The sequence below is a fragment of the Pipistrellus kuhlii genome, unplaced genomic scaffold, assembly GCF_014108245.1.
Source record: "Pipistrellus kuhlii isolate mPipKuh1 unplaced genomic scaffold, mPipKuh1.p scaffold_m20_p_1, whole genome shotgun sequence".
NCBI lineage: Eukaryota > Metazoa > Chordata > Mammalia > Chiroptera > Vespertilionidae > Pipistrellus > Pipistrellus kuhlii.
The window spans coordinates 89,032,161-89,057,387 of record NW_023425404.1 but is presented as its reverse complement, the minus strand read 5'-3'; the positions used below and the strand labels follow the sequence as shown (position 1 = coordinate 89,057,387).

The 25,227-nt window shown below is 48.2% G+C and overlaps 2 protein-coding genes across 3 annotated transcripts in view; one reads left to right on the top strand and one right to left on the bottom strand.

Moving 5' to 3' along the window:
• Nucleotides 1–6,622, top strand: part of CCDC33 (coiled-coil domain containing 33) — a 98,716-nt gene extending 92,094 nt beyond the window's left edge. The window contains exons 12-19 of the mRNA XM_036455850.2: nt 1,415–1,580; nt 1,833–1,927; nt 2,123–2,251; nt 2,362–2,452; nt 3,450–3,598; nt 4,993–5,079; nt 5,441–5,554; nt 6,375–6,622. Of these exons, the coding sequence (XP_036311743.1) occupies nt 1,415–1,580; nt 1,833–1,927; nt 2,123–2,251; nt 2,362–2,452; nt 3,450–3,598; nt 4,993–5,079; nt 5,441–5,554; nt 6,375–6,473 (930 nt within the window). The 3' untranslated portion in view covers nt 6,474–6,622. The remainder of the gene's footprint in view (nt 1–1,414; nt 1,581–1,832; nt 1,928–2,122; nt 2,252–2,361; nt 2,453–3,449; nt 3,599–4,992; nt 5,080–5,440; nt 5,555–6,374) is intronic.
• Nucleotides 6,623–8,054: 1,432 nt separating this feature from the next.
• On the bottom strand, nt 8,055–22,195 carry LOC118728890 (cholesterol side-chain cleavage enzyme, mitochondrial). Of its 2 annotated transcripts, XM_036455900.2 has the most exons (9): nt 21,858–22,191; nt 16,841–16,996; nt 14,872–15,071; nt 13,474–13,677; nt 12,560–12,717; nt 9,776–9,942; nt 9,435–9,513; nt 8,775–8,972; nt 8,055–8,369 (listed from the first exon to the last, which is right to left on the bottom strand). In XM_036455900.2, exons 1-9 carry the CDS (start codon nt 22,124–22,126, stop codon nt 8,238–8,240), a joined length of 1,563 nt encoding a protein of 520 aa, XP_036311793.1. In that variant the 5' UTR covers nt 22,127–22,191; the 3' UTR covers nt 8,055–8,237. The 2 variants fall into 2 exon arrangements, with proteins under 2 accessions (XP_036311793.1, XP_036311782.1); XM_036455889.2 differs by lacking the exon at nt 8,055–8,369 and having other exon boundaries at nt 8,398–8,972; nt 21,858–22,195.
• Between the last annotated feature and the right edge of the window lie 3,032 nt (nt 22,196–25,227).

The following is a 25,227-nucleotide window of genomic DNA, read 5'->3' as shown; positions in this document are numbered from 1 at the left end:
TTTTGTTTGTTTGTTTTTTTGTTTGTTTTTTTTTAAAATATATTTTATTGATTTTTTACAGAGAGGAAGGGAGAGGGTAGAGAGTTAGAAACATCGATGAGAGAGAATCATTGACCAGCTGCCTTCTGCACACCTCCCACCGGGACTGTGCCCGCAACCAAGACACATGCCCTTGACCGGAATCGAACCCGGGACCCTTCAGTCCACAGGCCAACGCTCTATCCACTGAGCCAAACCGGTTTCAGCTTTAGTTTTATTGATTATGGTATCACATAGTTGTCTTCATCCCCCCATTCCCATCCCAAACCCCTCCCCACATATGCCCCCACCCCCTTGTTGTCCATGGCCACTGGCTAGGCCCATATGCATGCATACAAGTCCTTTGGTTAATCTCTTCCCCTTACCCCCACCCTCCCCTATTTTCCCTCTGAGGTTTGAGAGTCTGATCGTTGCTTCTCTTTCTCTGGGTCTGTTTTTGTTCATCAGTTTATGTTGTTCATTATTTCCTCTAGATGTGTAAGATCATGTGATCCAAGAAATAGCCTTGTAAGAACCGAAACTGAGACAACTCTTAATGGCTATCTAAGAAACAAATGTATCAGTCTATAGTGAGTTCCTTTCTGTTCTTTTGAGTCCCAATTTCAATGTCAAATAGTTCCTTATGTGTACATGTCAGCCATGGTATTTCAGATCTGGTTGGTGGACAAATGGTAGTGATGCAGGTTGGACCATCTCTGTTTTGGTCCTGGGTATTACTCAGTTTTGTAACTAATCAAGTTACAAAACCATCTGGGCCTTGTTTCCTTGCCGATAAAATGAGGATGATAACAGTGCCAACCCTCACAGGCTTGTTGTGAGGACACCTGGAACATAGTGAAGCTCAGTGAACCCCAGATATTAAGATTTTTGTTACTCTCTTAACCTAACAACAGAGCCTGGCATCCTGGCCCCAGATCTTGGAGCTGGATCTCCCAGGCCTACTTTCCTGATCCCTAAGCTGTCCGGGGTGTTAGTGCCTGCAGTCAGTTCCCAAGTGGCAGTCAGTGGTGTTTCTGAGTTCCCCATGTTCTCAGTGACGTGAGGAAGGAGAAGAATTAAAAAAGAAAAGAAGAAGCAGGGAGAAGCCAGAGAAGTAGCCCTGGAAACCTGACTCCAGGTCCATCACTCACAGTTTTCTTCACCTGGTGTCTGAGCCCTGGGTCCCCCCAGCTGTCATCACAGGAAGAGGCGTGACCCTGGGAAAGAACCTGAATGCAACTTCTCACATGGTGCAGACCAAATTATAACCACCCCTTGGAGGAATTGCTAAGTGTTGAGGGCATGCTGTCCGTAGGCCTTGGGGTTGACCCAGCAACTCCTAAGTGTGGGTGCAGATGTGGGCTGGATGCTCAACTCTGAGCACTGGGATCCACAGGAGATAAACAGCTCCCGACAGGCCATACAGATGATGGCTGAGGACATCCTGTCGCTGCGGAAACAGGCCAGGGTCCTGGAGGCAGAAAACCGCATGCTGAGGAGTCGCCTGACCCTGGAGGAAATGGAGGAGGAGCAGGACAATGATGACAAGATCCAGAAGCTGAGTGAGGGCATAAAGGCCACCAAGGGAGTCTGGGTGCCCGCCTGAGCCTTGGCTCTGAATTGTGGGACAGGGCGGTGGGAAACCTTTCCCAGGGTTTGATAGTAGCCAGTTGGGCCCTCTCCATAGTGGGAAATAGGGAATCCAGTCCTGTCTCAAGCCTCAGGCCTGATGGACATCTGCCCTCACCATCTAACTGTGCTGATTTGAGCTGGAAGATGCTTCCTGCCTGAGCCTTCTCTCCCCATGCCCCCAGCACCAGGGTCCATGAAGCAGAAACTGCTGCTGAGTGAGCTGTACATAAAGAAACTGAGGGACAAGGTGCAGCATCTGCAGAATGAGCTGATTCGAGTGAGCTGGGGCAGCGCATGAGGAGGGAGGGTGGGAATCTGTTGAGAAGTGTCTGGGAGCAGAAGGGGGAAGGGCCTAAAGGGAGGGGAGCCAGCACAGTGGAGAACTCAGCAGAGGGGCTGGGGTGAGCCCTCTAGGCCAAGGGTACAACCCAGGCACTCCTTCTTCCTTCTTGTCCCTGTCCACCACTATCAGAAGAATGATCGAGAGAAAGAGCTGCTTCTGTACCAGATTCAGCAGCCACAGGCTGCTCTGCTAAAGCAGCAACAGGACAAGCTGCAGAAGATGAAGGCGCTGGAGGAAAGCGTGCAACACCAGGAAAAGGCAGGTGGAGGGGGGAGGGAACTGCCAGGGGCCAGCCATGGAGGGAATTGTGTGGAACCCCCAGGCAAGCCCAGCTCTGCCCTGCCCAGCCTCTGTACTCTGCTTCCCAGGTGATTGAGAAGATGGAGGAGGTGCTGAAGAAGAAACTTCAAGAGAGGAGCAAGCCTCTGCCCAACAAGCTGCAGGGAGAGCCCAACAGGGGTGAGCTGATCTCTTCCCCAAGTCATCCAGGCCCTGGAGTTCCTCCCTTCCCAGAGCTTCCCAGTTCCAGGAGCTCCTCCCAATTGTGGCAGATGGTGGTACTCCCCTATTCCAGGGAGTGCAGATGGTGGCACTCCCTTCTCCCAGAAAACCCACAGGATACATCGGGACACAGTGTATGAGCCAGGCTAGAAAGAGGTAGGGGAGCGCCCTGCAGACCAGAGTAGCAGAGAAGAGCTATCTGGAAAGTCTCCGATTTCTTAACTCCAGGATTTTTCAAATTATGTCCTCATCTCCCCTATTTGCAGAATCTGCTTCTATACAAAACAAACAAAATGCTTTGGTTAAATCGATTATTGTTTTTTTCCATTGATATAAAACAAAGCCACCTAGAATTGCCATTTAGAGGTAGCTCTGGTGAGCAAGAGAGAATCAGGTCACACCCTTCTGCTCCCAGATGCTTCTCCACAGATTCACACCCTCGCAGGCGAGCCCAAGCAGATTTCCCTGCGCCTGTCTGGGCCGCCTCACCAGAAACCCCTGTGTGCCCGCCAGCATTTGGCCTTCACTGCATGGGACTGGAAGTAGGGGATGCACTTCTGAAGGCCTTCAGAAAACAATGAAAGTTGGGCTCTCCTTTCAGGATCTGAGGTCATCCAGAAGTAGGATGAGAAACAAAAAGGCAACTTCAGGACAAAGGAAATTACCATAGCAAAAGCAGGAAGGAAGGAAGGAAAGAGAGAAGGGTGAAGAGCTACAATAGACCTAGGACAAATGGCAGGGGAGTGGTTAGGGAGAAAGATGGGACCAGATTCTAAAGAGTTGAGAATAATGGCCTGACGAGTGTGGACCTGATCCCACTGGTAGTGGGGAGCCAAGGAGCAGAGAAGGGGCAGAATGGAGCAAAATGCTGGAGCAGATCAGGCCAGGGACATGGAGACAGGAAAGCCCACCTCATGAACATCTGTGGCCATTTCAGTCTTCCCCATGCTCTCAGCCTCAGGACTTCCCCAGGATCCTACAGGAGAGAAACTGCCTATTGACCTTTACTCAGTGCTGCTGGCAGAAAACTCGAGGCTGCGGGCAGAGCTGGATAAGAGCCGCCACCAGTCGGCCCCCATCATTCTGCAGCAGCAGGCCCTGCCGGTAAGAGCCACCAGCACAAGCTCGGCCTGGGTCTGCCTGTCCATGTCAGCAGGTGCCCAGCCATCATCCAGTGCAATCCAAGTCAAAGACTAAGACCAGGAGCTAGGTTTTCCAGTGTCTCTAATGTGCCTGGTGTCTCCTGGAGTGCCAGTCCTCAGGCCTTGCTCTTTCTCCTGGGGGGACACACATGGGTCTGAAAGCTTCACTTTGACCCTTACCTAGCACCCTGGGAGAAAGCAAGCCCCTAACTGGCCCTTGATCTCTGACTCTTTTTGCCACATGGCTGGCTTGCTCATGAACTCCACACAGACCTCTCAGAAACTCGAGTCTGAAGCACTTCCTGGGACTTGTACAGCCTTGGAGAATCCTTTTCCCCTGCCCCAGATGGACCCTGGGGAGTTAAGAGCAGGAGACCTGGCGAAAGAGGTTTTGAGAGACAGATGGCAGAGGCCCCTCCAAGCACACAGAACCCTGCCTCCTCATGTGGGTGCCCAGGCTCCATACCCTGGCCTCACTCCACATTTGAAGCTGCTATAAGGGCCCTGCTTTATGCAAACCCAATGACAGGCCATTTAAATTACAGGAAGTGAGCTCTGTCTGAAAGCATCCCTGATGCATGAACATCCAGGTAAAGTGCTGGGGACACAGATTCTTCACTTCACAAAAACTCCCAGTTCAAGATTCCTAACCATGCACCAATGGGCACTTCCTCATGCATTTTACATTTAAAAATTGATATGCAACCCTGGCCAATGTGGCTCAGTTGGCTGGAGCATCATCCTGTGCACTGATTCCCAGTCAGAGCACATGGCTAGGTTGTGAGTTTGATCTCCAATCGGGGTATGTAATGGAAGCAACCAATCTCTCTCTCTCTGTTTCTCTCTCTCTCTTTCTCTTTCTTTATTTCTCTCTTTCCTTTCCTCGCTCTAAAATCAATAAAAAATATATCCTCAGATGAGGATTAAAAATAATAAATAATAGCCAAAATCAGTTTGTGCTCAGTAGATAGAGCGTCAGTCTACGGACTGAAAGGTCCCAGGTTTGGTTCCGGTCAAGGGCATGTACATTGGTTGCGGGCACATACCCAGCAGGGGGTGTGCAGGAGGCAGCTGGTCGATGTTTCTCTCTCATCGATGTTTCTAGCTCTCTATCCTTCTCCCTTCCTCTCTGTAAAAAATCATAAAATATATTTTTAAATAATAATAAATAATAATAAAATTGATGGGCAAAAACCATATATCCAAAATCTGTGGGAAGAACAGCTGTGAAAAAAGTACATGCCATATCAGGTCTGAACTTCAAAAAGAGGCTTTAGCCCTTGTCTGAGGCTCTACATCAGAGAGCTGAGTTTGGCCTCAGCTGGAGCCATATGTGAGTTTCTGCTTTGCCCACAGGATCTTCTTAGCAACACTTCAGACAAGATTAACCTCCTGGCCAAACTGGAACAAGTTTATAACCGGATCCTATCCCTGGAAAACCAGGTAGGTGAGGCAAAGGAGTTGGTCAGACTGGGCAAGCTCACCACTTGGCCCATGACCAGGGTTGGGGATCAGTGTGTGAGCCAGGCTCAATCTATGACCAGAGTCAAGAATCAGTGTGGACTCAGAGTCAGGGTTCAGTATGCTATTGGAACTCAAAGAAGATCCATCTGTGTCTTAGTCAGAATGACTTGGCCTTCTCTTCCCAGCCCTGCCACCCAAGGTCTCTTGGGGAAGCAGCAAGCTCAAATTGCCCAGGGTTTTGCTTTCTGCCAGAGAACAGGCTCAAGCTCTGGTTGTCTCAGATCTCAGGGATGGGCCCTGCTACTTAGAGGTACCCCATCTGTCCTTTCCATGGTGGCAGTTAGAGGACTCAGCTCGATGCTGGGGACGAGAGAAGCAGGTCTTGGCCACACAGCTGCAGGCACAAGAGAACGGCTTGGGTCACCCTTCAAACTCCATCTTCGCAGACCTGCCTGTGAGTGAACCCTCTGGAAGAGCTCCCTGGGGTTCGGGCGGTAGAGCTGGCAACTTCTCCCCGGAGTCACTGGGCCTTGAAAAAAACTGTCCAGGGGAGCCAGCACCTTAGCTGGAATTCAGAGGACATAGGCTCAGCTTCTACTCTATTACCAACAGAAGAAGCCCTGGCCTTGTCTCAATTCCTCACCTGTCTAAGCCTTAGGGACTAAGACTCTAAGGGAATAGAAAACTTTGTCAGAACTACCCCTCCCCCATGGTGATGGTGAGAACCAAAAGACTCCTGGAGTGCTCTGGGACTGGCTATACTTTAGGACTGATTTGCTCATGAGCAAAGTACACATGGCCACCACCCAACGCCGTAGTGCCTAAGATTGTCCTGTGAGCACACCTTTCTTGGGCAACTGCAATGCTCCAGACCTGCCAGGGATAGGAGCATGTTGCCAGAAACATTGCGGTTTCTTAAAAACTAATAGACCTGCTCACAACTGTGCCTCAAGATCAGCCTGGGCCACCCAGCCCCCAGAGCAAAACCTCTGATTGCTCCTGCTCTTGAGCCATTAGTACTCAGCTCAATTCCAGGCTCTTGGTCATGTCTGAAGAAGATGGGGAACTGACAGGGAACATAGGGATTCCTGTGCAAATTCACCTGCTGGGCCCCAGAGAAATTGGATACAATCTCTATGGTTAAATGAGTTTGAAAATCTTTGGGAAGTCATGGCCCTCTAAGACATGGCTTGCCAGGCAAGCTGCATTTCAATGGGCCCCGTGCTCCTCGAGGCAAGGGCAAACTCACTTCATCTTGCTTTGCACAATTGCAGAATTCCTCAACCCAAGCCAAGGACTATAAGCAACCCTCAAAAGGGGGCCCCTTGCTGCCCAGCTCAGAGACGAAGTTCATCAAGCCCTCAAACTCCTAGCAGACCTGAGAACTGGAGCAGCTCCCTCATTATGTGCTGGGGTTTTTTACCACAACCTCAAAATGACTTCATTAAATCTGTAAGTCAGTGAGCATTTGCCTCTTTCCTGGGTCAGGGCAGGCTGGAGGTACCCAGATTCTTCTCCCAGACCTCATTCTGGGCCTGGGCCCTCTGCTGCAGTGAAATAGTCTCCTGCCTTCCATCTTTGGAGAGCTGAAGGCCATGGTGGACCCAGGAGGGTAGGGAGAAAAGTCCTTCCAAAGCAGAAAGGCTCCAACAGTGAAGCCATAGAAACAAACTCCTTCCAGGCTTTTGGAAGAAGTGAGACCACCAGAGACCAACTCTGTTAGGTGATGTGATGGAGGGTGGGATTTCCACCAGCTCCCAAACATCTACCATAATAAAATTCCTTCAAGTCTAGTTTACCTGTTTCTTGGGAAGGGAGACACTTGAAGTCTGCCTGTGGCAATCAGTTATAATAGTGTGAAACGTCCCGTCACTGTAGCCAGGGACAGGAAAGCAGATGGGACTAAAGGAAGGAGTCCTCCACAGAAAGAAGCCCTGGGTTCTAGCTAAGAGCATGCAATGTGCCCTTGGGTGACTCAGGCAACCTCTCTAGGCTTCAGTTTCCCTATCTATCCCATGCAGAGCTTGACCTCTCTGATAGTAAGACCCTTTCCAGCTCTAACATTTCTGAGTCAAAGATGACTCAAACCAGGAGAAGAGAAAGGAAGGAGAGAGACAATAAAGAGTATTGTGATGGGGAAAAGCAGAAAGACTTTAACAATGGACTCAGAACCTACAGAGTCCACTATAAAAGGCTTCAAGCTAACTAGGCTGCTGTCCCAAATAGGACTAGCTTCCCTGACTGCCAGCAGGACTTAGATTTGGGTAGTCAAGGACCAGAAAGTATCAAGCACCTGGTTCAGATCAGAAGTTATGGAACTCAGAAGGGGTGAGGGGGGCTAAAATTGGGATCAGTTCAAATAATGGACCAAAGATTCTGCTGCAGTCTCCCTGCCTACAGCCCAGAGCTTAGAAAAGTGGGCATGTTCCCCTAGAGCAGAAATTTGAGGCCTAGAAAAGCCAGAGAAGGGTCAGGTGGGGCAGAGGAAGCATACTGGCCTTCTATCCCCAGAGTCAGCCACCTCATACTAGCCCCTTACCCACAGGCCTCAGCCCTGGTCATGCCCAAGTCTCTGGCTGGACCTTGGCAGGAAGTCTTCATGCCCCACCTGGAACTCCAACCCAAAGTTCAGCCAAGCAAAGCACTGCACTAGCCTCGCCTCTGATAGGTGGGTCTGCCCCAGATGCCCTGTTCTCTCAGCAGAGCTCCATCAGGTCCTCTGTCCCTCTGCCTGCTGGCCTGGGCACAGTAGCAATAGCCCTCCATCTGCTCTCAGACCCAGGAAGCAGGAGGCTTGATCCTGCTGGCTCCTGAGCTGTAGGTAGGTGGATCCCAGCAGAAATGGCTTCAGGTGTGGCTGCCCATTTGTGCTCAGATCCAACTGTTGATCCATCAGAGAGCATCTCCACAGGAGTGATCCCTTAGGGGCCAGAGGGAAATGAAAACACTTCACGTAGTTCAGCCCTTTATTGCTTTCATGGAGTGTGGAACTAGGGGAAGAGGTGGGTAAAAGAGAAGTGCCTCCACTGAGTTGGGGCATAAAGGAGCAGGGGTGGGGAACCAGGAGCTCAGGATGCAGACACCTCCATGGGCCCCTGCCCCATCCCTCAGGCCTTCCTTTCACACCACTCTCTCAGTCAAGCCTTGGGCAGGTCCGGGGTGAAGGGCCGGAAAGTGAAGAAAATGGGCTGGTCGGGCATCAGGATGAGGTTGAATGTTGTGCCCACATCATTGAGATGCTGGATTTCAACTCTGAAGTTCTCCAGAATCTGAGAAGGAGGGGTGATGGACTTAGTGACAGGTGGGGAGAATCCATCCCCCCGGGCCAGACTCATTCACCTGTAGGCAATGCCTATTGAGTGGGATTTGGGGAGCTCTAAGGGGTCCACACCAGCTACTATGTAACCTGAGAACACACCAATAGTGCTGTTCCCTTGATTCAGGCTTTTGCTTCAGTTTCTAAAGAACCTTATCCCACCCTACCCCCATCCCATCACCAGCATGGTGGACACATGGCCAGGGGCACCAATTGGTGACAAGTATATTAGCCTAAAAGAGGAGGCAGAAGGGAATTGTTGGGGAGGGTTCTGAACAGAGATGGGAGTAGAAGGGATGGTGCTTTCGTTAAGGCCAAAGCCAGCCCAGGGTGCCCAGAGGTCCCCAGGCAGACTCACATGGATAAGGAAGAGTGTCATCTCAAGCTCGGCGATCCTGCGACCCACACACTGCCGAATACCCCAGCCAAAGCCCAGGTTCCGGAAGTGGATGAGGTCCTTGTTTTTACCCAGCCATCGGGTGGGGTCAAATTTGCCCGGATTGAGGAAGAAGGTGGGGTCTTGACCCATGGCATAGACGGCCACCTGCACCAATGTCTGGGGACAAGGTGAGCAGAGGCCTAAGTAGGCCTCACCTCCTCACAGCCAGGAGCATAACCCAGCTTCCCCACCCCACTCCCCAGCCCAGCTTCCCAGCTGTCCAGAAGACACTGCCCACTGGATGACCTTGAACAAGACCCCCCTTCTCCCTGAGCTTCACCCATCAAAGGAGCATGACTGAAGCCAGTAGGCCAGGGATGGCCCAAGGGATTGTCCTTCCCTTTCCTCAGCACCAGAAGACCCAGGTGACCCATGGGGTTTCCCTCCTAACTCTGGGCTCCAGCAACATTCCAGGGATCACCCACTATGCCTAACAAGTTTGTTCTTCAAACTTTGCTGCTGCCAAGGACCCATCAGGCAGCTCCAGGAACACAGGCAGAAGCCCCCATCTGTAGGCAACTGTAGTCAGACCCCAACCTCCTGTCTAAGTGGCAGGTCCTACAGCCCTGCTGTACCTACCTTGGCAGGAATCATGTAATCTTGAAGAACCAAGTCGTTTGCGAGGTATCTCTGCAGAGTCACAGAGATGGGGTGGAGTCTGCCGGAGGAAGGCATTCAGAAGCTAATGCCCTGAGGCCAGGACAAAGCCCCAAAGCCCCACACCCAGCATGCATCTCAGGCCCAGTGGCAGCACCCTGGGGAATCTGGAGGCAAGATCAGGACTCTCTTCCCTCCTCCCCATTCCCAGCTGTCTTCTCAGACTTCTCACTTTCTGCTACCAATCTCCACCAGTCCCCAGGCACCATGCTGAACCTGGCCAGGATTGGGAAGGAGGCAGGCATGGGTGGGTGTGAGCTTGCCTCAGTGTCTCCTTGATGCTAGCTTTTAGAAGCGGGACCAACTGCAGCATCCTGCTCATGTCTTCCCCAGCCTGGCGCCGGGCAGCCAGAACCTCCTCCCGCAGCATCTCCTGCACTCTCAGGCTGCGTGCCATCTCGTACAAATGCCACTGCAGTGTCATGGACGTCTGGGAGGGAGTGTCAGGATGCAGAAGACCAGGAGGACCTGTCACTCCTGAGGCACCTAGGCTTGTGCTACATTTTTATTTCCAAGAACATCTTCCAAGAACATGGTCTCTGGATACTTGTCCCAGTATCCAGAGACCATCATCTACAAAAGCAAAGTCCAATTCAAAAGACAAATGTGCCAGAGGCTTTCTCCAGCCCAGGCAGGAATGTTTGGGGTACCACTTGTCCCTACCCTCATCCCTCATGTCACCAGAGCCTCCCCAGCCAGTAGAGAGAACCCACACAACCAAGGCCTTCTTCCAAAGGACTCTGGAGCCCTCAGAGGCCAAAGCCCCCTTCTGTAACAGTTCTCCCTGACTAACTGCCATTCCTGCTGAAATGCCTGTTAAACAAGCAGTGTCTCCTCAGTAGAACTTCACAAAATTTAGCATTTGCCTATAGTAGTGAAGTGGGAAAGAAGGCTCAGATAATGAAGCCAGAACCACCACTCTGGTTCCTATCTGTGTTGCAATTAGCATATGGTTATACTAAGATGAACCTGCTAATCTCATTGTTAGTCAGTGTCATGACCATTTGCCCATCCCTGGAGGTATGAGTGAGTGACCCTCATCAAGTCCCTACCTTTGTGGTGGGACCCCAGGTTGGTACAGCCCTCCCTCCTATAATTAGGGCATGGGTTGTTGCACATAACTTACCAAGAATCATATTTTTGTCCAAAAAGTCGGAACACTCCTTCCTCCCAGCAGGAGCAATCATGAAAGCATGGCATCCAGTCACTTCCCAGTTGGAAATCCTTGTCTGACTCCCCAGATCAAGCCCAGATCCCCCAGAATAAGTCCAGATCAAGTACAGAGTACTCAACACCTGCCTGCTGCTCCCAGCCTCGCCATCACTTCTCTCCAACATGTACCTAATACCCTAGCTGCACTGAGCTACATGCAGCTCCTGAAGCCCAGAAATCTTCCTCCGGCTGTTCCCTCTTCCTACAATTCCCTTCCCAACCATGGAAGCCAGTCTGTAGGCCTTTAAGGCTTGAATCAAATCTGTGTATTTGTCTCACTATTTCCAAAGCTGGACAGGGTGGCTACTCAGAAAATACTTGTGTGTTAATCTCTCTGTGCCCCAATTTCCTCATTTGAAAAGGGGGATAATAGTAACATTCCTCATAATTTAGTTTGTGAGCACGTACTGAATTAATACATATGAAAAGCTTAGGTCCTGCCTACCATATAGTGCATGCCCAATAAACATTACCTAACAATAATAGCTGTTTTGGTTCAGGTAAGCACTTTTTGGAGATCCCTTCTACATAACTGACAAGAACTAGATTTAAAATAAACTTAGCCCTAGCCGGTTTGGCTCTGTGGCTAGAGCATCAGCCTGCGGACTAAAGGGTCCCAGGTTTGATTCTAGACAAGGGCACATGCCCAGGTTGCGGGCTTGATCCCCAGCAGGAGGTGTGCAGGAGGCAGCCCATCAATAATTCTCTCTCTCATCATTGATGCTTCTGTTTCTCCTTCTTCCTTCCTCTCTGAAATCAATAAATAGATATGTTTTTTTAAATAAAATAAACTCAAAGGGTCCATCTGCAGCCTGTCACTGGGACTGAAAGTCTTCCATTAATTGAGCATAGTGATTTGGGTTGATAGAGCACGATGTAAATAAGATACCTAGGAAATAAAGTTATTCACCCAGGGGACTTGACACATATATCTTCTCTCTTGTCCCGAAATGTTATTTTCCCTTCCTCCTCCTGGCAACAGCCTTCAAGACACAAGTTGAATTTTAGCTCCTTTAAGGGGCCTCTCCCCATCCTGCAGGGCCTCTTAGCATTGTCAGTGCCCAATCCAGGCCTACTCATCCAACCTTATGACTATGGTATGGTGGCCATCCTTGTCATGGGATAAATTGTGTTCCCCCAAATTCATATGTTGAAGCCCTAACCCCCAATACCTCACAATGTGACTGTATTTGGTTGCAATGTTTTTAAAGAGGTAATAAAGTAAAATGAGATCACTGGGGTAAACCCTAATCTAATAGGACTGATGTCCTTATAAGAAGAGATCAGGACACTGACACACACACACAGAGGGATTACTGTGCGAAGACATAAGGGAGAAGAGGAGCCTCAGAAGAAACCAACCCTGCTGACACCTTGATCTTGGACTTCTAGTTCTAGAACTGTGAGAAAAGTACATGTCTGTTGTTCAAGCCATTGTGTGTGTGGTACTTTGTGTGCAGCCCTAGCAAACTAATATGTGGGGGAGAATGGAAGACAACAAAAGGATTCTAGAAGGCAGAGCCCAGGGCTAATTCCACTGGCTCCCAGCTTTTCTGAGGTCCTGCCTGCCTTTCTGAATCCAGTGAGCTGTGTCCTGATCTATGACTGAAGGGCTCACCACCTATGCCTAGTTTCTCCCTTCTCATAGGTTAAAAAAATGTTGGATCAGCCTCAAGAGATGACTTGACCTCAGCCTCCTAGGAGATGGTTATTTAGAAAATAAAATCAAGAGAAGGAGATCTACCCCACATGGACAAGGTTTTGAATGATGCAAACTGGTGGAGAAGGGACACAGACACAGGAAGGGACAGAGTATACCCCTACGATCACCTCACCGTGTCCACGCCCCCTGCCAACATCTCTGTAATGTTGGCCTTGACGTCCTCGAAAAGCAGCTTGTTATTTTCCAGGAGGCGGTAGAGGACACCTGGGTAATTACTGAAGTCTCTTTTCTGTCTCAAGTCCAAGTAGAAGTTCTGGGTGTATTTTTCAGCTGTGGATGGGCAGGAGGGGGGGGAAAGAGTGAGGCTCTCTACAGGCAGAAGTGAAGGGATGGACCCTTGGTGAGAGGGATGGGCCAAGGGCTTGGAGATGCTGAAGTGGTGCACTTTCTAGCTGCATTTTACTGAGCACATACTATCTGCTAAGCCCTTCCTATCTGTTTCTTTGTTTAATTCTTGACCATAGTACTATTGAGTAAGAGATATTATCACCATTTTACAGGTAAGAAAACAGAAGCCCACAGAGGATAGTGACTTGCCCAGGGTTAGATGGGTGTCAGGAGCAGAGAAGGGATTTGACTCCAGGTCTCACATCATCACCATATTCCAATTAGCCTTCTCCACCCTACTTTACTAATTTCCCTCACCCAAGTCCCAGTCTGTCCCCAAGTATAGCCGGGTCTAAAACATTAGCCTTAATCTATGTTGGTGATCATGGGCTCCTTAGAAGAACATGATGGACATCTAGATCTTCTTTCTCCATAAAGATCTGATCATTCCCAACAGCTGGCCTTCAACTCACCAATCCCAGGGCTTATAGGACCTCCCTGATACCCATCCCTACCCACATAGCAAGTCAGTGTCCATTGACATAACTGGGGCAAAGAAGCAGGCCGAGACTTGGGGCTTCTGGCTGTGTGTGTGTGTGTGTGTGTGTGTGTGTGTGTCCACCCAAACCTGGGTTTCCCTCCCCCTGAGGTAGATAAGGCTCTCCTAGCTGCCCAGGGCATAGCCAGAGGAATCCTCACCTTTACTGAAAATCACATCCCATGCAGCCACATGGTCACGCCATGTCTTGGTCCTGAACAGACGAAACAGGCCTGGAGGAAGCATGAGCATGGGGACACTGGTTTGGAACATCTGGTAAACAGCATCAATGAAACGCTGAGCCTCAGGGTCCACAATCTCCTCCAACATCCCCAAACGTTCCCCAAATATGACGTTGGTGATGGCTGCGGGGATAAGTACAAGCTGAGGAGACTCTGCTCCCAGGAACCCCCACCAACCCACTCCTGCCAACACATAGGACCTCCTGACCCGATCTCCATCTCCTTCAGTAAAGAAACAGAAACTGAGGCTATGGGGCTGCAATTTTAGGACTGAGGAAAACTGCCCTCTGATAACCACTCAGGGAGCAAGCAGAAGACCCTGAAAAGGGATCACTTGGGTGGGAAGCAGTCTCCAGCATAGCCGGGAGTGGGCCCAGGCTGGGATGAAACAATTCCATCCACCCTTCCACTAGCACCCAAGCAGGTGCTGGGCTTTTGTCCAGGAAGAGAGATTCTTTAGCTGTAATTAACCAAATTGGCGAAATACTTCCTGTTTCAGGCCAGATGGAAGACTAGAAGACATAAAGCCCTAGTAATTGGCCATACAAGAACCACCTTGGCTAGACTTAAGAAGTCACAACATGCCGAGACCAGTTTGGCTCAGTGGATAGAGCGTTGGCTTGGGGACTGAAGGGTTAGATTCCGGTCAAGGGCATGTACCTTGGTTGCTGCCACATCCCCAGTAGGGGGTGTGCAAGAGGCAGCTGATAGATGATTCTCTCTCATCGATGTTTCTAACTCTCTATCCCTCTCTCTTCCTCTCTGTATAAAATCAATAAAAAATAGATTTTTTAAAAAAAAAAAAAAGAAGTCACAACAACCCCTAGTTTTTCCCACCTATGGGGTCAGAAATGTGAATGCTGATTTTATACCAAACTCTGGGCATCCCAGATCTCCTGCAGTGATCACATGACTGTCATCATGCCACAGGGCCTTTGTATGGGCTGTTCCCTCTACCCAGACTGCCCAACCTCCTTACCCTATCTGAATAACTGCTATACCTTCTTGAATACCCAATTCAGATTAACCACCCAATCCTCCCTTCCCCTCTAAGACCTCAAAGGCCCAAGAGAGAGATTTGCAGAATGCAGGGCTGAGCCATACTCTGTCTTTTAGAGGGTAGTGACAATGGGGACCTAAACTGTGGAGACCCTTGCCCCCATAGTATAAATGCTAGATAAGAGTGTTCAGCATCCCCTGGGTAAAATGGCAGAAAATGTTTTCAGTAGCCCATCCCAAAAACCAATTCCACCACTTCTTCAGGGTCTATGCTGGCTGGGTCTCAAGGTGGGACGCTGGGTTCTCCCACCCCCTTACACTCAAAAGCAAAGCGAAACAGGTCATCACTGATGTCCCCTGAGAACTTTCCAGAGCCCTGCTGCTTGATGCGCCTGTGCAGGATGCTGATGAAGTCCTGGGACACCGTGTCCAGCAGGGGGATGAAGTTTTTCATGGCATCTGGTGTCATCACCTCCTGGTTCAGGGCCAGTCGGTCTTTCTTCCAGGCTCCTGACTTCCTGTGAAAACACAGGCCCTTTGGGCCCTCATGGCCACAAATCCCAGGCTTGCACACACAGACGAGCTCTCCCAGGAGGCCAAGTCACAGCTCAGAGTCCAGCACTCATGTGTGCCAGCCCTCACTCCTCCCAACACCCTCTGCTCCCTATTTCTGTTGGGCCTTAAGGAAGAGACAGGCTGAAACCGGTTTGGCTCAGTGGTAGAGCGTTGTTCTGTGGACTGAAAGGTCCCAGGTTCAATTCCGGTCAGGGGCATGTACGTTGGTTGCCGGCACATCTCCGGTGGGGGGTGTGCAAGAGGCAGCTGGTCGATGTTTCTCTCTCATCAACGTTTCTAGTTCTCTAGCTCTCTCCCTTCCTCTCTGTAAGAAAAAATCAATAAAATATATATATATTTAAAAAAAAAAAAAAAAAGGAAGAGACAGGAAGAAAGTGAATGAAGGAAAACAAAACCTGACCCCAGCCCTTCCTGCTGCTGCTGCGAGGTAGGAACTGAGCATCTTGGAGCCTTTATGTCTCTTTCAGTGCCCTAGTCTTTGCCTCATCTTTGCCTCAGCTACAGGTATGCCTTTTCCATCACTTTTCCTTCCTCTTGCCTTTTAAGGGCTCCTGTATGTCATCCTCTCTGACCCCTGCACAGACATAATTGATCAACCTCTCTGCTGCACCCTAGCATGTCCCTTTATTCACGTTGGTGGGGACTGTCACATGCCCAGAATAGGGTCAGTGATAAGCCTCAGCTTATGGTTCACTCTTGAAAGTAGATCCATGCAAAGCCCTCTCTCTAGTTTGGAGGCTTTGTTTGTTTACAACAATGGTTTATAAACTCACCACCCAATAAGAAACAAAGAACATCACAGTAACTTCTATGTGTCCACCTGGTCCTCCCCAACTAAGGGGACCTCCAACCTGATTCGCTTGCTTTGTGTATAGCTTCACCTGATCTACATATAATTCTAAAACATGCTTTCTTGACATGCCTTGGGAGATTTGCTTTTTTGACAAAATTTCATATGTCTCAGTATCATCTGCACTGTTGGGGGGGGGGGGTTGTCACTGAGTTTGTTCATAATGAGTGGCATATGCCACCACTCACTAATTTAAACTCCTGTTTGGCGTTCAGGTGGTTTCCTGGGTTTTGTGCTTATGAATGACACTGTTGCCAACATTCTGCTACCTTCCCCTCAGGGATGTTCTTTAAAATATATCCCTGAGAGTAGGACAGCTGCATCATAGGCTGTGTGTATTCAATTGCAGGTCATGGCCAATCATCTCAAAGTGCTGGCACCAGTTTTCATCCCACTAGCAATCTGGGAGAGTTCTAGTTGCTCCATATCCTCACCAACGTTTGATATGGTCGTTTTAAATTTGTGATGAGGAATTTGGTGGGAAATGGTACCCACTACACTAAATACACTGGTTTGTCCTGTTTCACTGCCCTCTTAGACTGTGAGGAACGCACAGTGGCAGGGCCCTGCCTTACACGTCGCTAAAAGCCCAGAGCCTGGCACAAAGTCTGGCACATAGTAGGTTCTCAATAAGATGGGATTTAATGAACTAATAAATGAGAACTTTGCAAGGTTCTTTAATTACTCATTCAGATCTTCAGCCTGACCCTTTCCTTGCTGGTGGGCACAGCAGTTCAGTACCATTACCATCTGTTTCATGGAGGTAGGAAGATGACAGGGATGTGCCTCGAGTTCCCAACCAGACAGCACAGAGCAAGCATCGTCCCAGCCCCTCTCCCCAGCTTCTGTCCCCAGACTCACTTGAACAGGACCCCGATGGGTCTCTGGTAATGCTGGTGATAGGCGACCCAGGGCGGGATACAATATCGCTCTGGGGTGGAACCCTCAAACTTAAAGAGCAGGGCCACATCTTCAGGGTCAATGATAAAAACAGACTCCATGTTGCCAAGCTTCTCCCTGGAAGGAGGAGAAGGGCTAAGATATAAGGAATCGAGGAGAGCCTCAAAGACCCTGTGCAATCAGGACAGGAGCTCGGCTCATCTGTAACCACATCATGGCTTCGAGTGCAGAGCAGAGGGCCCTGAAAGTGGATCCCAGTTCCACAGGGTTCTTGCTATCTCTCACCCCCTCTGAGTCTCAGTTTCCTCTTTTATAAAATGGAAATGAATACAGTACCTTTCTCACAGGGCTGCTAAAGAATAAGATGAAGTCTGTGAATATGACTCCGTAGGCAGGCATTCTCTAAGTGACAGTTTTACGCTCCTCATATTATCCATTGGCTGCTGTCATGCCAGAGCATGTCCTCCAGGACCAGCCTCGCCCCCACCCATCTTCCATGGACCATCAAGTCCTCATCCCAAGTTCATCCCATGCTTATTCTTTCTGAGTGTTCAGACCCTCTTCACTCGCTCACCCACTGCATAGCTCAGAAGCATGGAACCCTCATGTCACCACTGAAGTGACCCTGTACTGGAATGACTCCATGTAGCTTACTATAATATATAGGACACACATGGGCTAGTCAATCATAGGCCTGACAAAGCACTTTGTATCTATTAAAACAACACTGGCCCTGGCCAGGTAGCTCAGTTGGTTAGAACATCATCCTAACACACCAAAGTTACAGGTTTGATTTCCCATCAGGGCATATACAAGAATCAACCAATGAATACATACATAAGTGGAACAACAAATTGATGTTTCTCTCTATTTCTCTCTATATATAATCAATATAAATAAAATTTAAAAACAAAACAAAACAAAACACACACACAAACAGCCCTAGCTGGTTTGGCTCAGTGAATAGAGCGTTGACCTGCTAACCAAAGGGTCCTGGATTCAATTTCTGCCAAGGACACGTACCTTGGTTACAGGCTTCTCCTTGGCCGGGGCCCTGGTCAGGGTGTGTGTAGGAAGCAACCAATCAATGTGTTTCTCTCACATCGATATTTCTCTCTGTCTTTCCCTCTCTCTTCCACTTTCTCTAAAACCAATGGGAAAATATCCTCAGATGAGGATTTAAAAAATAAAATAAAAATAAACACTGACCTAGGTACAGATTGTTGGCATAAGAAATGTCTAAGCCTGTGGGGAATTTTAGAAGATTTTATGTGGGCCCAAACAGAGGACCCTTGCAGGGAAGCAAGATCTGAAATGCTCCAGAGATCTACAGTTTTGCACTATCTTTTATGCATTTGAAATTTGAGGGAACATAAGGAAGATTATATGAAGGTGGAAGAAGACAAGGCAGGGATTGGATAACAGGATAGTTAACAAGATTGATATATTCTCTCTAGAGTGGTCAGTTTTAGAGGAGGGATCTTAAAGAGGCATTTCAAAGGTGTGCTCACCTAGATGCACAGAAACAATGGGCAGTGCATGCTTAAGGCAGAGATAAACCTTTTACTAAAGAAGTAAAATGTCTGGGATATGACTACCCACCCACACCTGCCCAGTCAGGAATCTATGATCCATGAGGTTACTTTCCCTAGAATCCTTTTTTATCCTCAGATGTACCTCACCAAGAACTTTGCCAGCAGTCCATACAACTGTTGTTTCTCTCACATCAATGTCTCTCTCTCCCTTCTTCTCCAAAATCAATAAAAATATAACCTCAATGAGGATTAAGGAAGGAGGGAAAGAGGGAAGGAGGAAGGAAGGAAGGAAGGAAGGAAGGAAGGAAGGAAGGAAGGAAGGAAGGAAGGAAGGAAGGAAGGAAGGAAGGAAGGAAGGAAGAAGGAAGGAAGGAGAAAATACAAGAACTTGAGGAAATTGATAACCAGAACTGTGAGCGGAGGTTTTTCCCCTGGGGTTGTGCCTTGGGAAGCAGAAGAATGAGATCCATGGACCAGAAGATTTAAACTAAAGTGTGGGAAATTGCCAAAACCGGTTTGGCTCAGTGGATAGAGTGTCAGCCTGCAGACTGAAAGGTCCCAGGTTCGATTCTGGTCAAGGGCATGTACCTTGGTTGCAGGCACATCCCCAGTATGGGGTGTGCAAGAGGCAGCTGATTGATGATTCTCATCAATGTTTCTAACTCTCTATCCCTCTTTCTTCCTCTCTGTAAAAAAAATCAATAAAATATATTTTAAAAAATGAAAAAATAAAGTGTGGAAAATTTATTACAAGCAGATTTAGACTCCCTTCATGGGAAAGGGGGCCCAATAATGGGCTGCCCGTGTAGCTTTGTAGTCCAGAGGTGTGTGTGTGTGTGTGTGTGTGTGTGTGTGTGTGTGTGTGTGTGACAAGCCTGCTCTATGGACACCTGTGTCACCACCTGATTGATTCCCTCGTTGTCCTTGCCCAGCAACAGTCCTGAACTTTGTTGCTGCAGGCTCTCCCTAGATTCCCATGCCTCCTGCTTTGAGTCCAGAAACATTTCATTATTTCTGCTTGATTGCTTCCTGTGATTAGGCTGCTCAAACTTCATGTCTGCTCCTGCCTATGTCCCATCTGCCTTGTGTCCCATTGAACCCCTGCACTGCCTGCCTGTCTGCTTTTAAAGTTAACTTCTCTCAAAATCACAGAAAATTCCACTTGTCACTTACATCTGTCTTTTGTGTGTGTGTTGGGGGCCCCGGGGGGGGGGGGGGGGAGTAATCTGCCTTTTGCATAAGAAAGTTCATTCAAGATATTTTTAAGGCAAAATATTAGAAATACATACTAGTACAGGTACAAGCTGAGTTCTCTCTCCCTCCCTTCCCACCTCCTCCTCCCTCCCCTGCTTCCTCCCTGCAGTGATGAAAATAGTGGGAGGAGGCCAGGAGAGGGGGGGGGGGGGGGTTGAGGGCGTAGAATTCAGGAATTCAGCTTTAACTGCTGACCTATAAACCCTGAGGCTATCTTCCCAAGTCTCCCAGAGGGTCCCCTCAGAGTTTTTCCAAGGACTATTTGTCCTCACACCACTAGCTCCAAAGCCCCACCCTGGCTCAGCAAAGTCCTTGAACTGCTAGTATTATTATCAATTCTGCTTCTGGGAATCTAGTTCAAGGCAATGACCTGACCGGGGACTGTGATGCCTAGTGGATGAGGAGGTTCATCACTGCATTTGTGTAATAGCAAAAATCCCAAATGCACTTTGAAGAACCAACTAAAAAAGTATGGCTTATTCATACTATGGACTATAATGCTGCCTTTCTAAACTACATTAAAAAGAGAAAAGAGGAGTGAAGTCTTTGATATATTTCTGTGGAACAACACCAAACAGTGTATATAACATTCACATTTCTAATGGTATCTACATATTATCAAAATTGAGATTGTATCTGATTTCAATTTTTCATTTGTGCTTGTTTATATTTTCCAAATCATTCTATAAATATGAACTAGAACAGCCTTTGTATTTAAAAAAAAAACAAAACAACAAAAAAAAAACCTATGGGGGGATTGAAGAGGGTAAAGGGGGGTAAATGGTGATGGAAGGAGACTTGACTTGGGGTGGTGAACACACAATACAATTGTACCCCTGAAACTTATATAATTTTATTAAGCAATGTCACCCCACTAAATTCAATTTAAAAATAACAGAAAGAAGAAATCTACCAAAGTTGTATTTTAAATTCCTCACATTTATTCAGATTCCCCGTGCCTAGGCTGTGTGTGTGAACAGCAAGGCGGCACAGTGCTCGGCCCCAGGCAGCGGCAGTTCCCGCTCTGGCTTTGCCCTGGTGAGCTCTGTGACCTTGGCAAGACTCTTCTCCCTGGGCCTCAGTGCAATGGGATTTTAACGCCAATTTAAAGGACATGCTTCAAGGCTCAGGTAAAAGTGACTCAGAAAACAGAAAGGGGTTGGTAAAGAGTTCTTCCGGGCACAGGAAGCAGGGGGTAGAGAGGAACAACCCTGAAGGGAGGCTGAGGGAGAGGCACTGATGGGCCTAGGAGAGAGAGAGACTCCGGAATAACTTTCTCCCAAGCCTGAAACTCAGCCTAGGGCCTTTCGGTCTCCAACCTGCTGTGAGAAAGGCACTGTAGGCTTCAAAATGGATTGTGGGACAGGGAGGAAGTGACCCAGTAGAGTGGGCAGCTGGACCCCTGCACAAATAAGCCTGCCCTCCCACCCCAGCCACCCAGCCAGCCAGCAACATGCCCTAGGATGCTCTTCCCTCCCTTCCCAACGATCACCTCCACCACCTCCCATCCTCCTCAACTATGCTCTCAGAAAAGAACCCAGGCTGGCCTAAAGATGACCCACCTTAGAAACTGCTGAACCAGAACAAGCAAGGCCTGCCACCAGGGGCAGCCCTCAGATACCTGCGCCCCCCTCATCCCAGCCCTGGGAGTGGCAGTACTGAGGCCAAAAGACCAAAGTCCCTTCCTCCAGGTAGAAAGCAAGATAGCAAGACAGATGCTTGTGGAAGGGGGGCCTAGCCAGGCCAAGAGGAAAGGACAAAATCAGCGGCTCCAGAGATGCACTGGGCTGAGGGGCGAGGCCAGCAGCCCAACAGGACAGGGATCTAACTGGTTGACTAAAGCCTTAGTCCCTCTGACAATGGGGTGGAAAGCTTACCTTCCGAGGGGTTCTCAGGATAAAGGATGTAGGAGGCAGTTAACCAGTTAACAGAGGCTTGTCCTCTTACTATCCCCACACCCCACAAAGTTTCAAAGGATAAGACCTGGGAAGGGTTGAGTCTGGGAATTGAACCCACTGTCTGGAAGCCTTATCCATTCTCCTGCCACCATCACCAGGCATGGAAGAAGCAAAGTCAGAAGGTAGTCAGGAACCTGCAATGGGCAAGCGATTTGGGAAGGGGGAACACAGCAAAGCTGTCCAGGCCCCTCTCCCTGCCTGTCCCACCAGCCCTCCCTCTACCAGGCTTACCTGTAGATGGGGCCATACTTCTGGAAGTTCTGGACTTGGTGGTAGTGGAAATTCTGTGAACCCCTCTCCCTCCAGAAATGGTATAGGTTCAGCCAGCCGTTGTCACCAGGGGAGGGGATCTCTCTGAAAGGACGAGGCATGCGAGTGGAGATTCCGGCTCCCTCTCCAGTGGGCACCCTGGGATTCCCCGGTCCCTCCTGCGAGGCACTGAGAAGGGGCTGGCAGCCTTTGACCAGGACTGAGCGCAGAGGAAGCCCCCTGACCAGCATGTTGTCCCCAAGACTGCCACTGCTCCTACTCCTACTGCAGCAGGGCCTGACAAGAGACTCTGGCCCTGGGGCCCAGCTTATATCTGCCAGTTCAAGGTTAAGGGAGAAGCTGACAAAGCAGTGGACTGCCCTCCTCCTCTGGTTGGCTCCCACCCGCACACGGCCCCTCCCAGAGCGGGATACCAAGGCTCCGTCTGGAATTTCTGCAGCCAGAGAGGCTCCCCGAAGCTCAGGAAGATCCTCTTCTCTATCCTCGGTGCCAGCCACAGCAGGCCCTGGAAATGTACAAGTTGGTGCTTTTCCTCTGCTGGGGCCTCCTGCTGACTCCTGCAGCTGGACCCAGCTACTGGCAGACATCCATCTACTGCCAACAGCTGGGGCTTGGGAACAACAATGAGGGACCTGAGAGGAGGTTGGAGGCACCTTGCAGCTTTGGGGCAGCATACATCTTATTGTGACCCCCACTATATATATACTGTATATGAATATGAACTGTTTTTGTATATTTCCCTGATTTTGCTTTATTTAATTTTTTTTCTATTAGAGGCCTGATGCACGAAATTGGTGCAAGAGTAGACCTTCGCAGCCCCTGATGCTGGCTGCCTCGACCTCTCGCAGCCACAGTGGCTGCAGCCCCGGCTTCACAGAAGGTCATCTTGAAGGTTGTCCGAATGGTCGGTCCACTGTTCAGTCATTTGGTCAATTTACATATTATACTTTTATTATTATAGATAGTTCCCTGATTTTTAAAGTTCTACTTTCTCTGCTTGAAAAAAAAAACAAAACTATTTTCTGAAAACATTGTAATTGGCAGGTATTGCTCTTATTTTTAAAGATACTAATAACTATAAAAGTAAATTAAATTAGTCTTATTTGTTCATTGCAGAACATTGAGGAAAGGACAAACAAGACAAATTACAATCTCCTGAGTCTTGAATGCTGAGTGAAAGAAGCCAGACACAATAGTAAATACTGGTTGTGAATGAAAAAAAGGGGTTCTATGGAAGTAACCACACAGGGTGATCTGATCTTAAGTTCTTAACCAGGCAGGTCATGATGGTTAATCTCACCTCAAGCCTATAACTTCTTTAAAAATTCTCACTTTGCCTTACACAAGCCCTGTCCTTTGTTTTTGTGCATCTAGGTTAGCACACCTTTGAAATACCTCTATTCAGAGGATAGCACATGTATATTCAATAATCCAATTCCACTTGGTTTTCTCCCACCTCCATGTAATCTTCCTTACATTCCCTCCTTAATTCCAAATGCATAAAAAAAAAACTGTAAACTGTCATTGTGAGAAACATTTTTCTGCCTGCTGAGATATTGCTTCCAGGTGTGTCCTCTGTTTGGCTCAAATAAAATTTTTTAATATATTTTTTATTTATTTTTTACAGAGAGGAAGGAAGAGGGATAGAGAGTTAGAAATATCGATCAGCTGCCTCCTGCACACCCCCCATTTACATTATGGCCCAAAACCAAGGTACAAGCCCTTGACCGGAATTGAACCCGGGACCCTTCAGTCCGCAAGCCAGCACTCTATCCACTGAGCCAAACTGGTTAGGGCTCAAATAAATTTTTATAAAATTCTCTGCAGGTTTGGATGTTTCCTATGATAATATGTTGGATTCCATTCTGACAAAGTTCAAATTAATATATAGTGTTAGAAGAGGTTCTCTCATGGGAGGTTGCCCGGGAGAGGACATGAGAGAACTTTCTGGAGTGCTAGAAATGTTTTTTCTTGATCTGTATGTTTACATATGTAAAAATTCATCTGAATATAAATGTGATATTTGCATTTTATGAAATACAAGTTACTGCAGTAAAAATAAAAAATAAAAAATCTTTTTCTAACAAATACTTTTTCAAACTCACTTTTCCAGAATCCCTTGCAAATGGAAATCAGGCAGATGATTTGGACTCGCCCAATCAGATACCCTTTGGTGACATTTTGGTTGAGATGAGGAAGCAGGCCCCATTTAAAACCCTGCCTGGAACAAGTGGTGGCAAAAGACCTCTAGCCTGGGCCAGCTGCAGCATATAAGGCCTGTGGGGGCCAATAATTGGCCACCAAAGCAACCCTGGCTATAATTTGGATAATATTCCTGACACATGATTTTTAAAAATACATTTTTATTGATTTCAGAGAGGATGGGAGCTGTAGAGAGAGATACAAACATCAATGATGAGAGAGAATCATTGATCAGCTGCGTCCTGCACTGCACACCCCATACTGGGGATCAAGCCCGAAGCCCGGGTATATGTCCTGACCTGGAATTGACCGTGATCTCCTGGTTTATAGGTTGACACTCAACCAGTGAGTCACACAAGCTGGGCTGATTTATTTTTAGAGAGAGAAAGGGAAAGTCAAAAAAGAGGGGGTTGGGGAGAGAGGTAGAGGGAGAGAGAGAGAGAGACTGATTGTTTGCCTCTTGTGTGTACCCCAACCAGGAACTGAACCAACAACCTTTGTATTTGCCCTGACTGGAAATCAAACTCGCTAACTTTTAGTGTTCAGGACCACCTACCAACCAACTGAGCCACACTGGCCTGGGGCTGACAAACATAACTTTAAAATAATCTATTTTTACATTATGCCCCATAAGCCTAATTATCTTACTCTCCTAGAGATTTTGTAAAACTGCATAATACTCCCTGATAAATCCATTCTCTGAAAATATTAGATGGAATAAATTCTGTTCTTGATAACTAAGAACTCTGAATGATACAAAAATAATGGTAATCTAAAAATAAAAGACTTGAGTCAGGAGAGAGAAACCAAGATGGTGGCATAGGGTAGACACCCGAATGCAGCTTATCACAACAAATTTGAATTTAGAACTGAAAGACAGGGGAAACATCACCCTGAAGCACCGGACAGCTGGCTGAGAAGAGGTTCTACCATCTGGGAAGGAGAAAGAAGGCACACTGAACCCCAGGAACTGTGAAGGTGCAGAGAATTGTACGTGCGAAAAGACGGTCGAAGAGTTCGCTACTGGCTTACTCCCTGCACACGGAGAGGGTGGGCAGCTAATGCACAGCTGGCTTTCTTGTTCAGGAGGAAAACAGAAGCACCCTATTGCGCTGATAGATGGCTCCAG

Bases quoted from the DNA above. Each gene is read 5' to 3' on its own strand.
- LOC118728890 (XM_036455889.2), bottom strand. From the start codon at position 22,126: ATGCTGGTCAGGGGGCTTCCTCTGCGCTCAGTCCTGGTCAAAGGCTGC. The intron at 16,997-21,857 runs GTAAGCCTGGTA...TCCTCCTTCCAG, and splicing joins AAGTATGGCCCCATCTACAG to GGAGAAGCTTGGCAACATGG. The intron at 8,973-9,434 runs GTAGGTACAGCA...CCTTGTCCCCAG, and splicing joins ATTACATGATTCCTGCCAAG to ACATTGGTGCAGGTGGCCGT.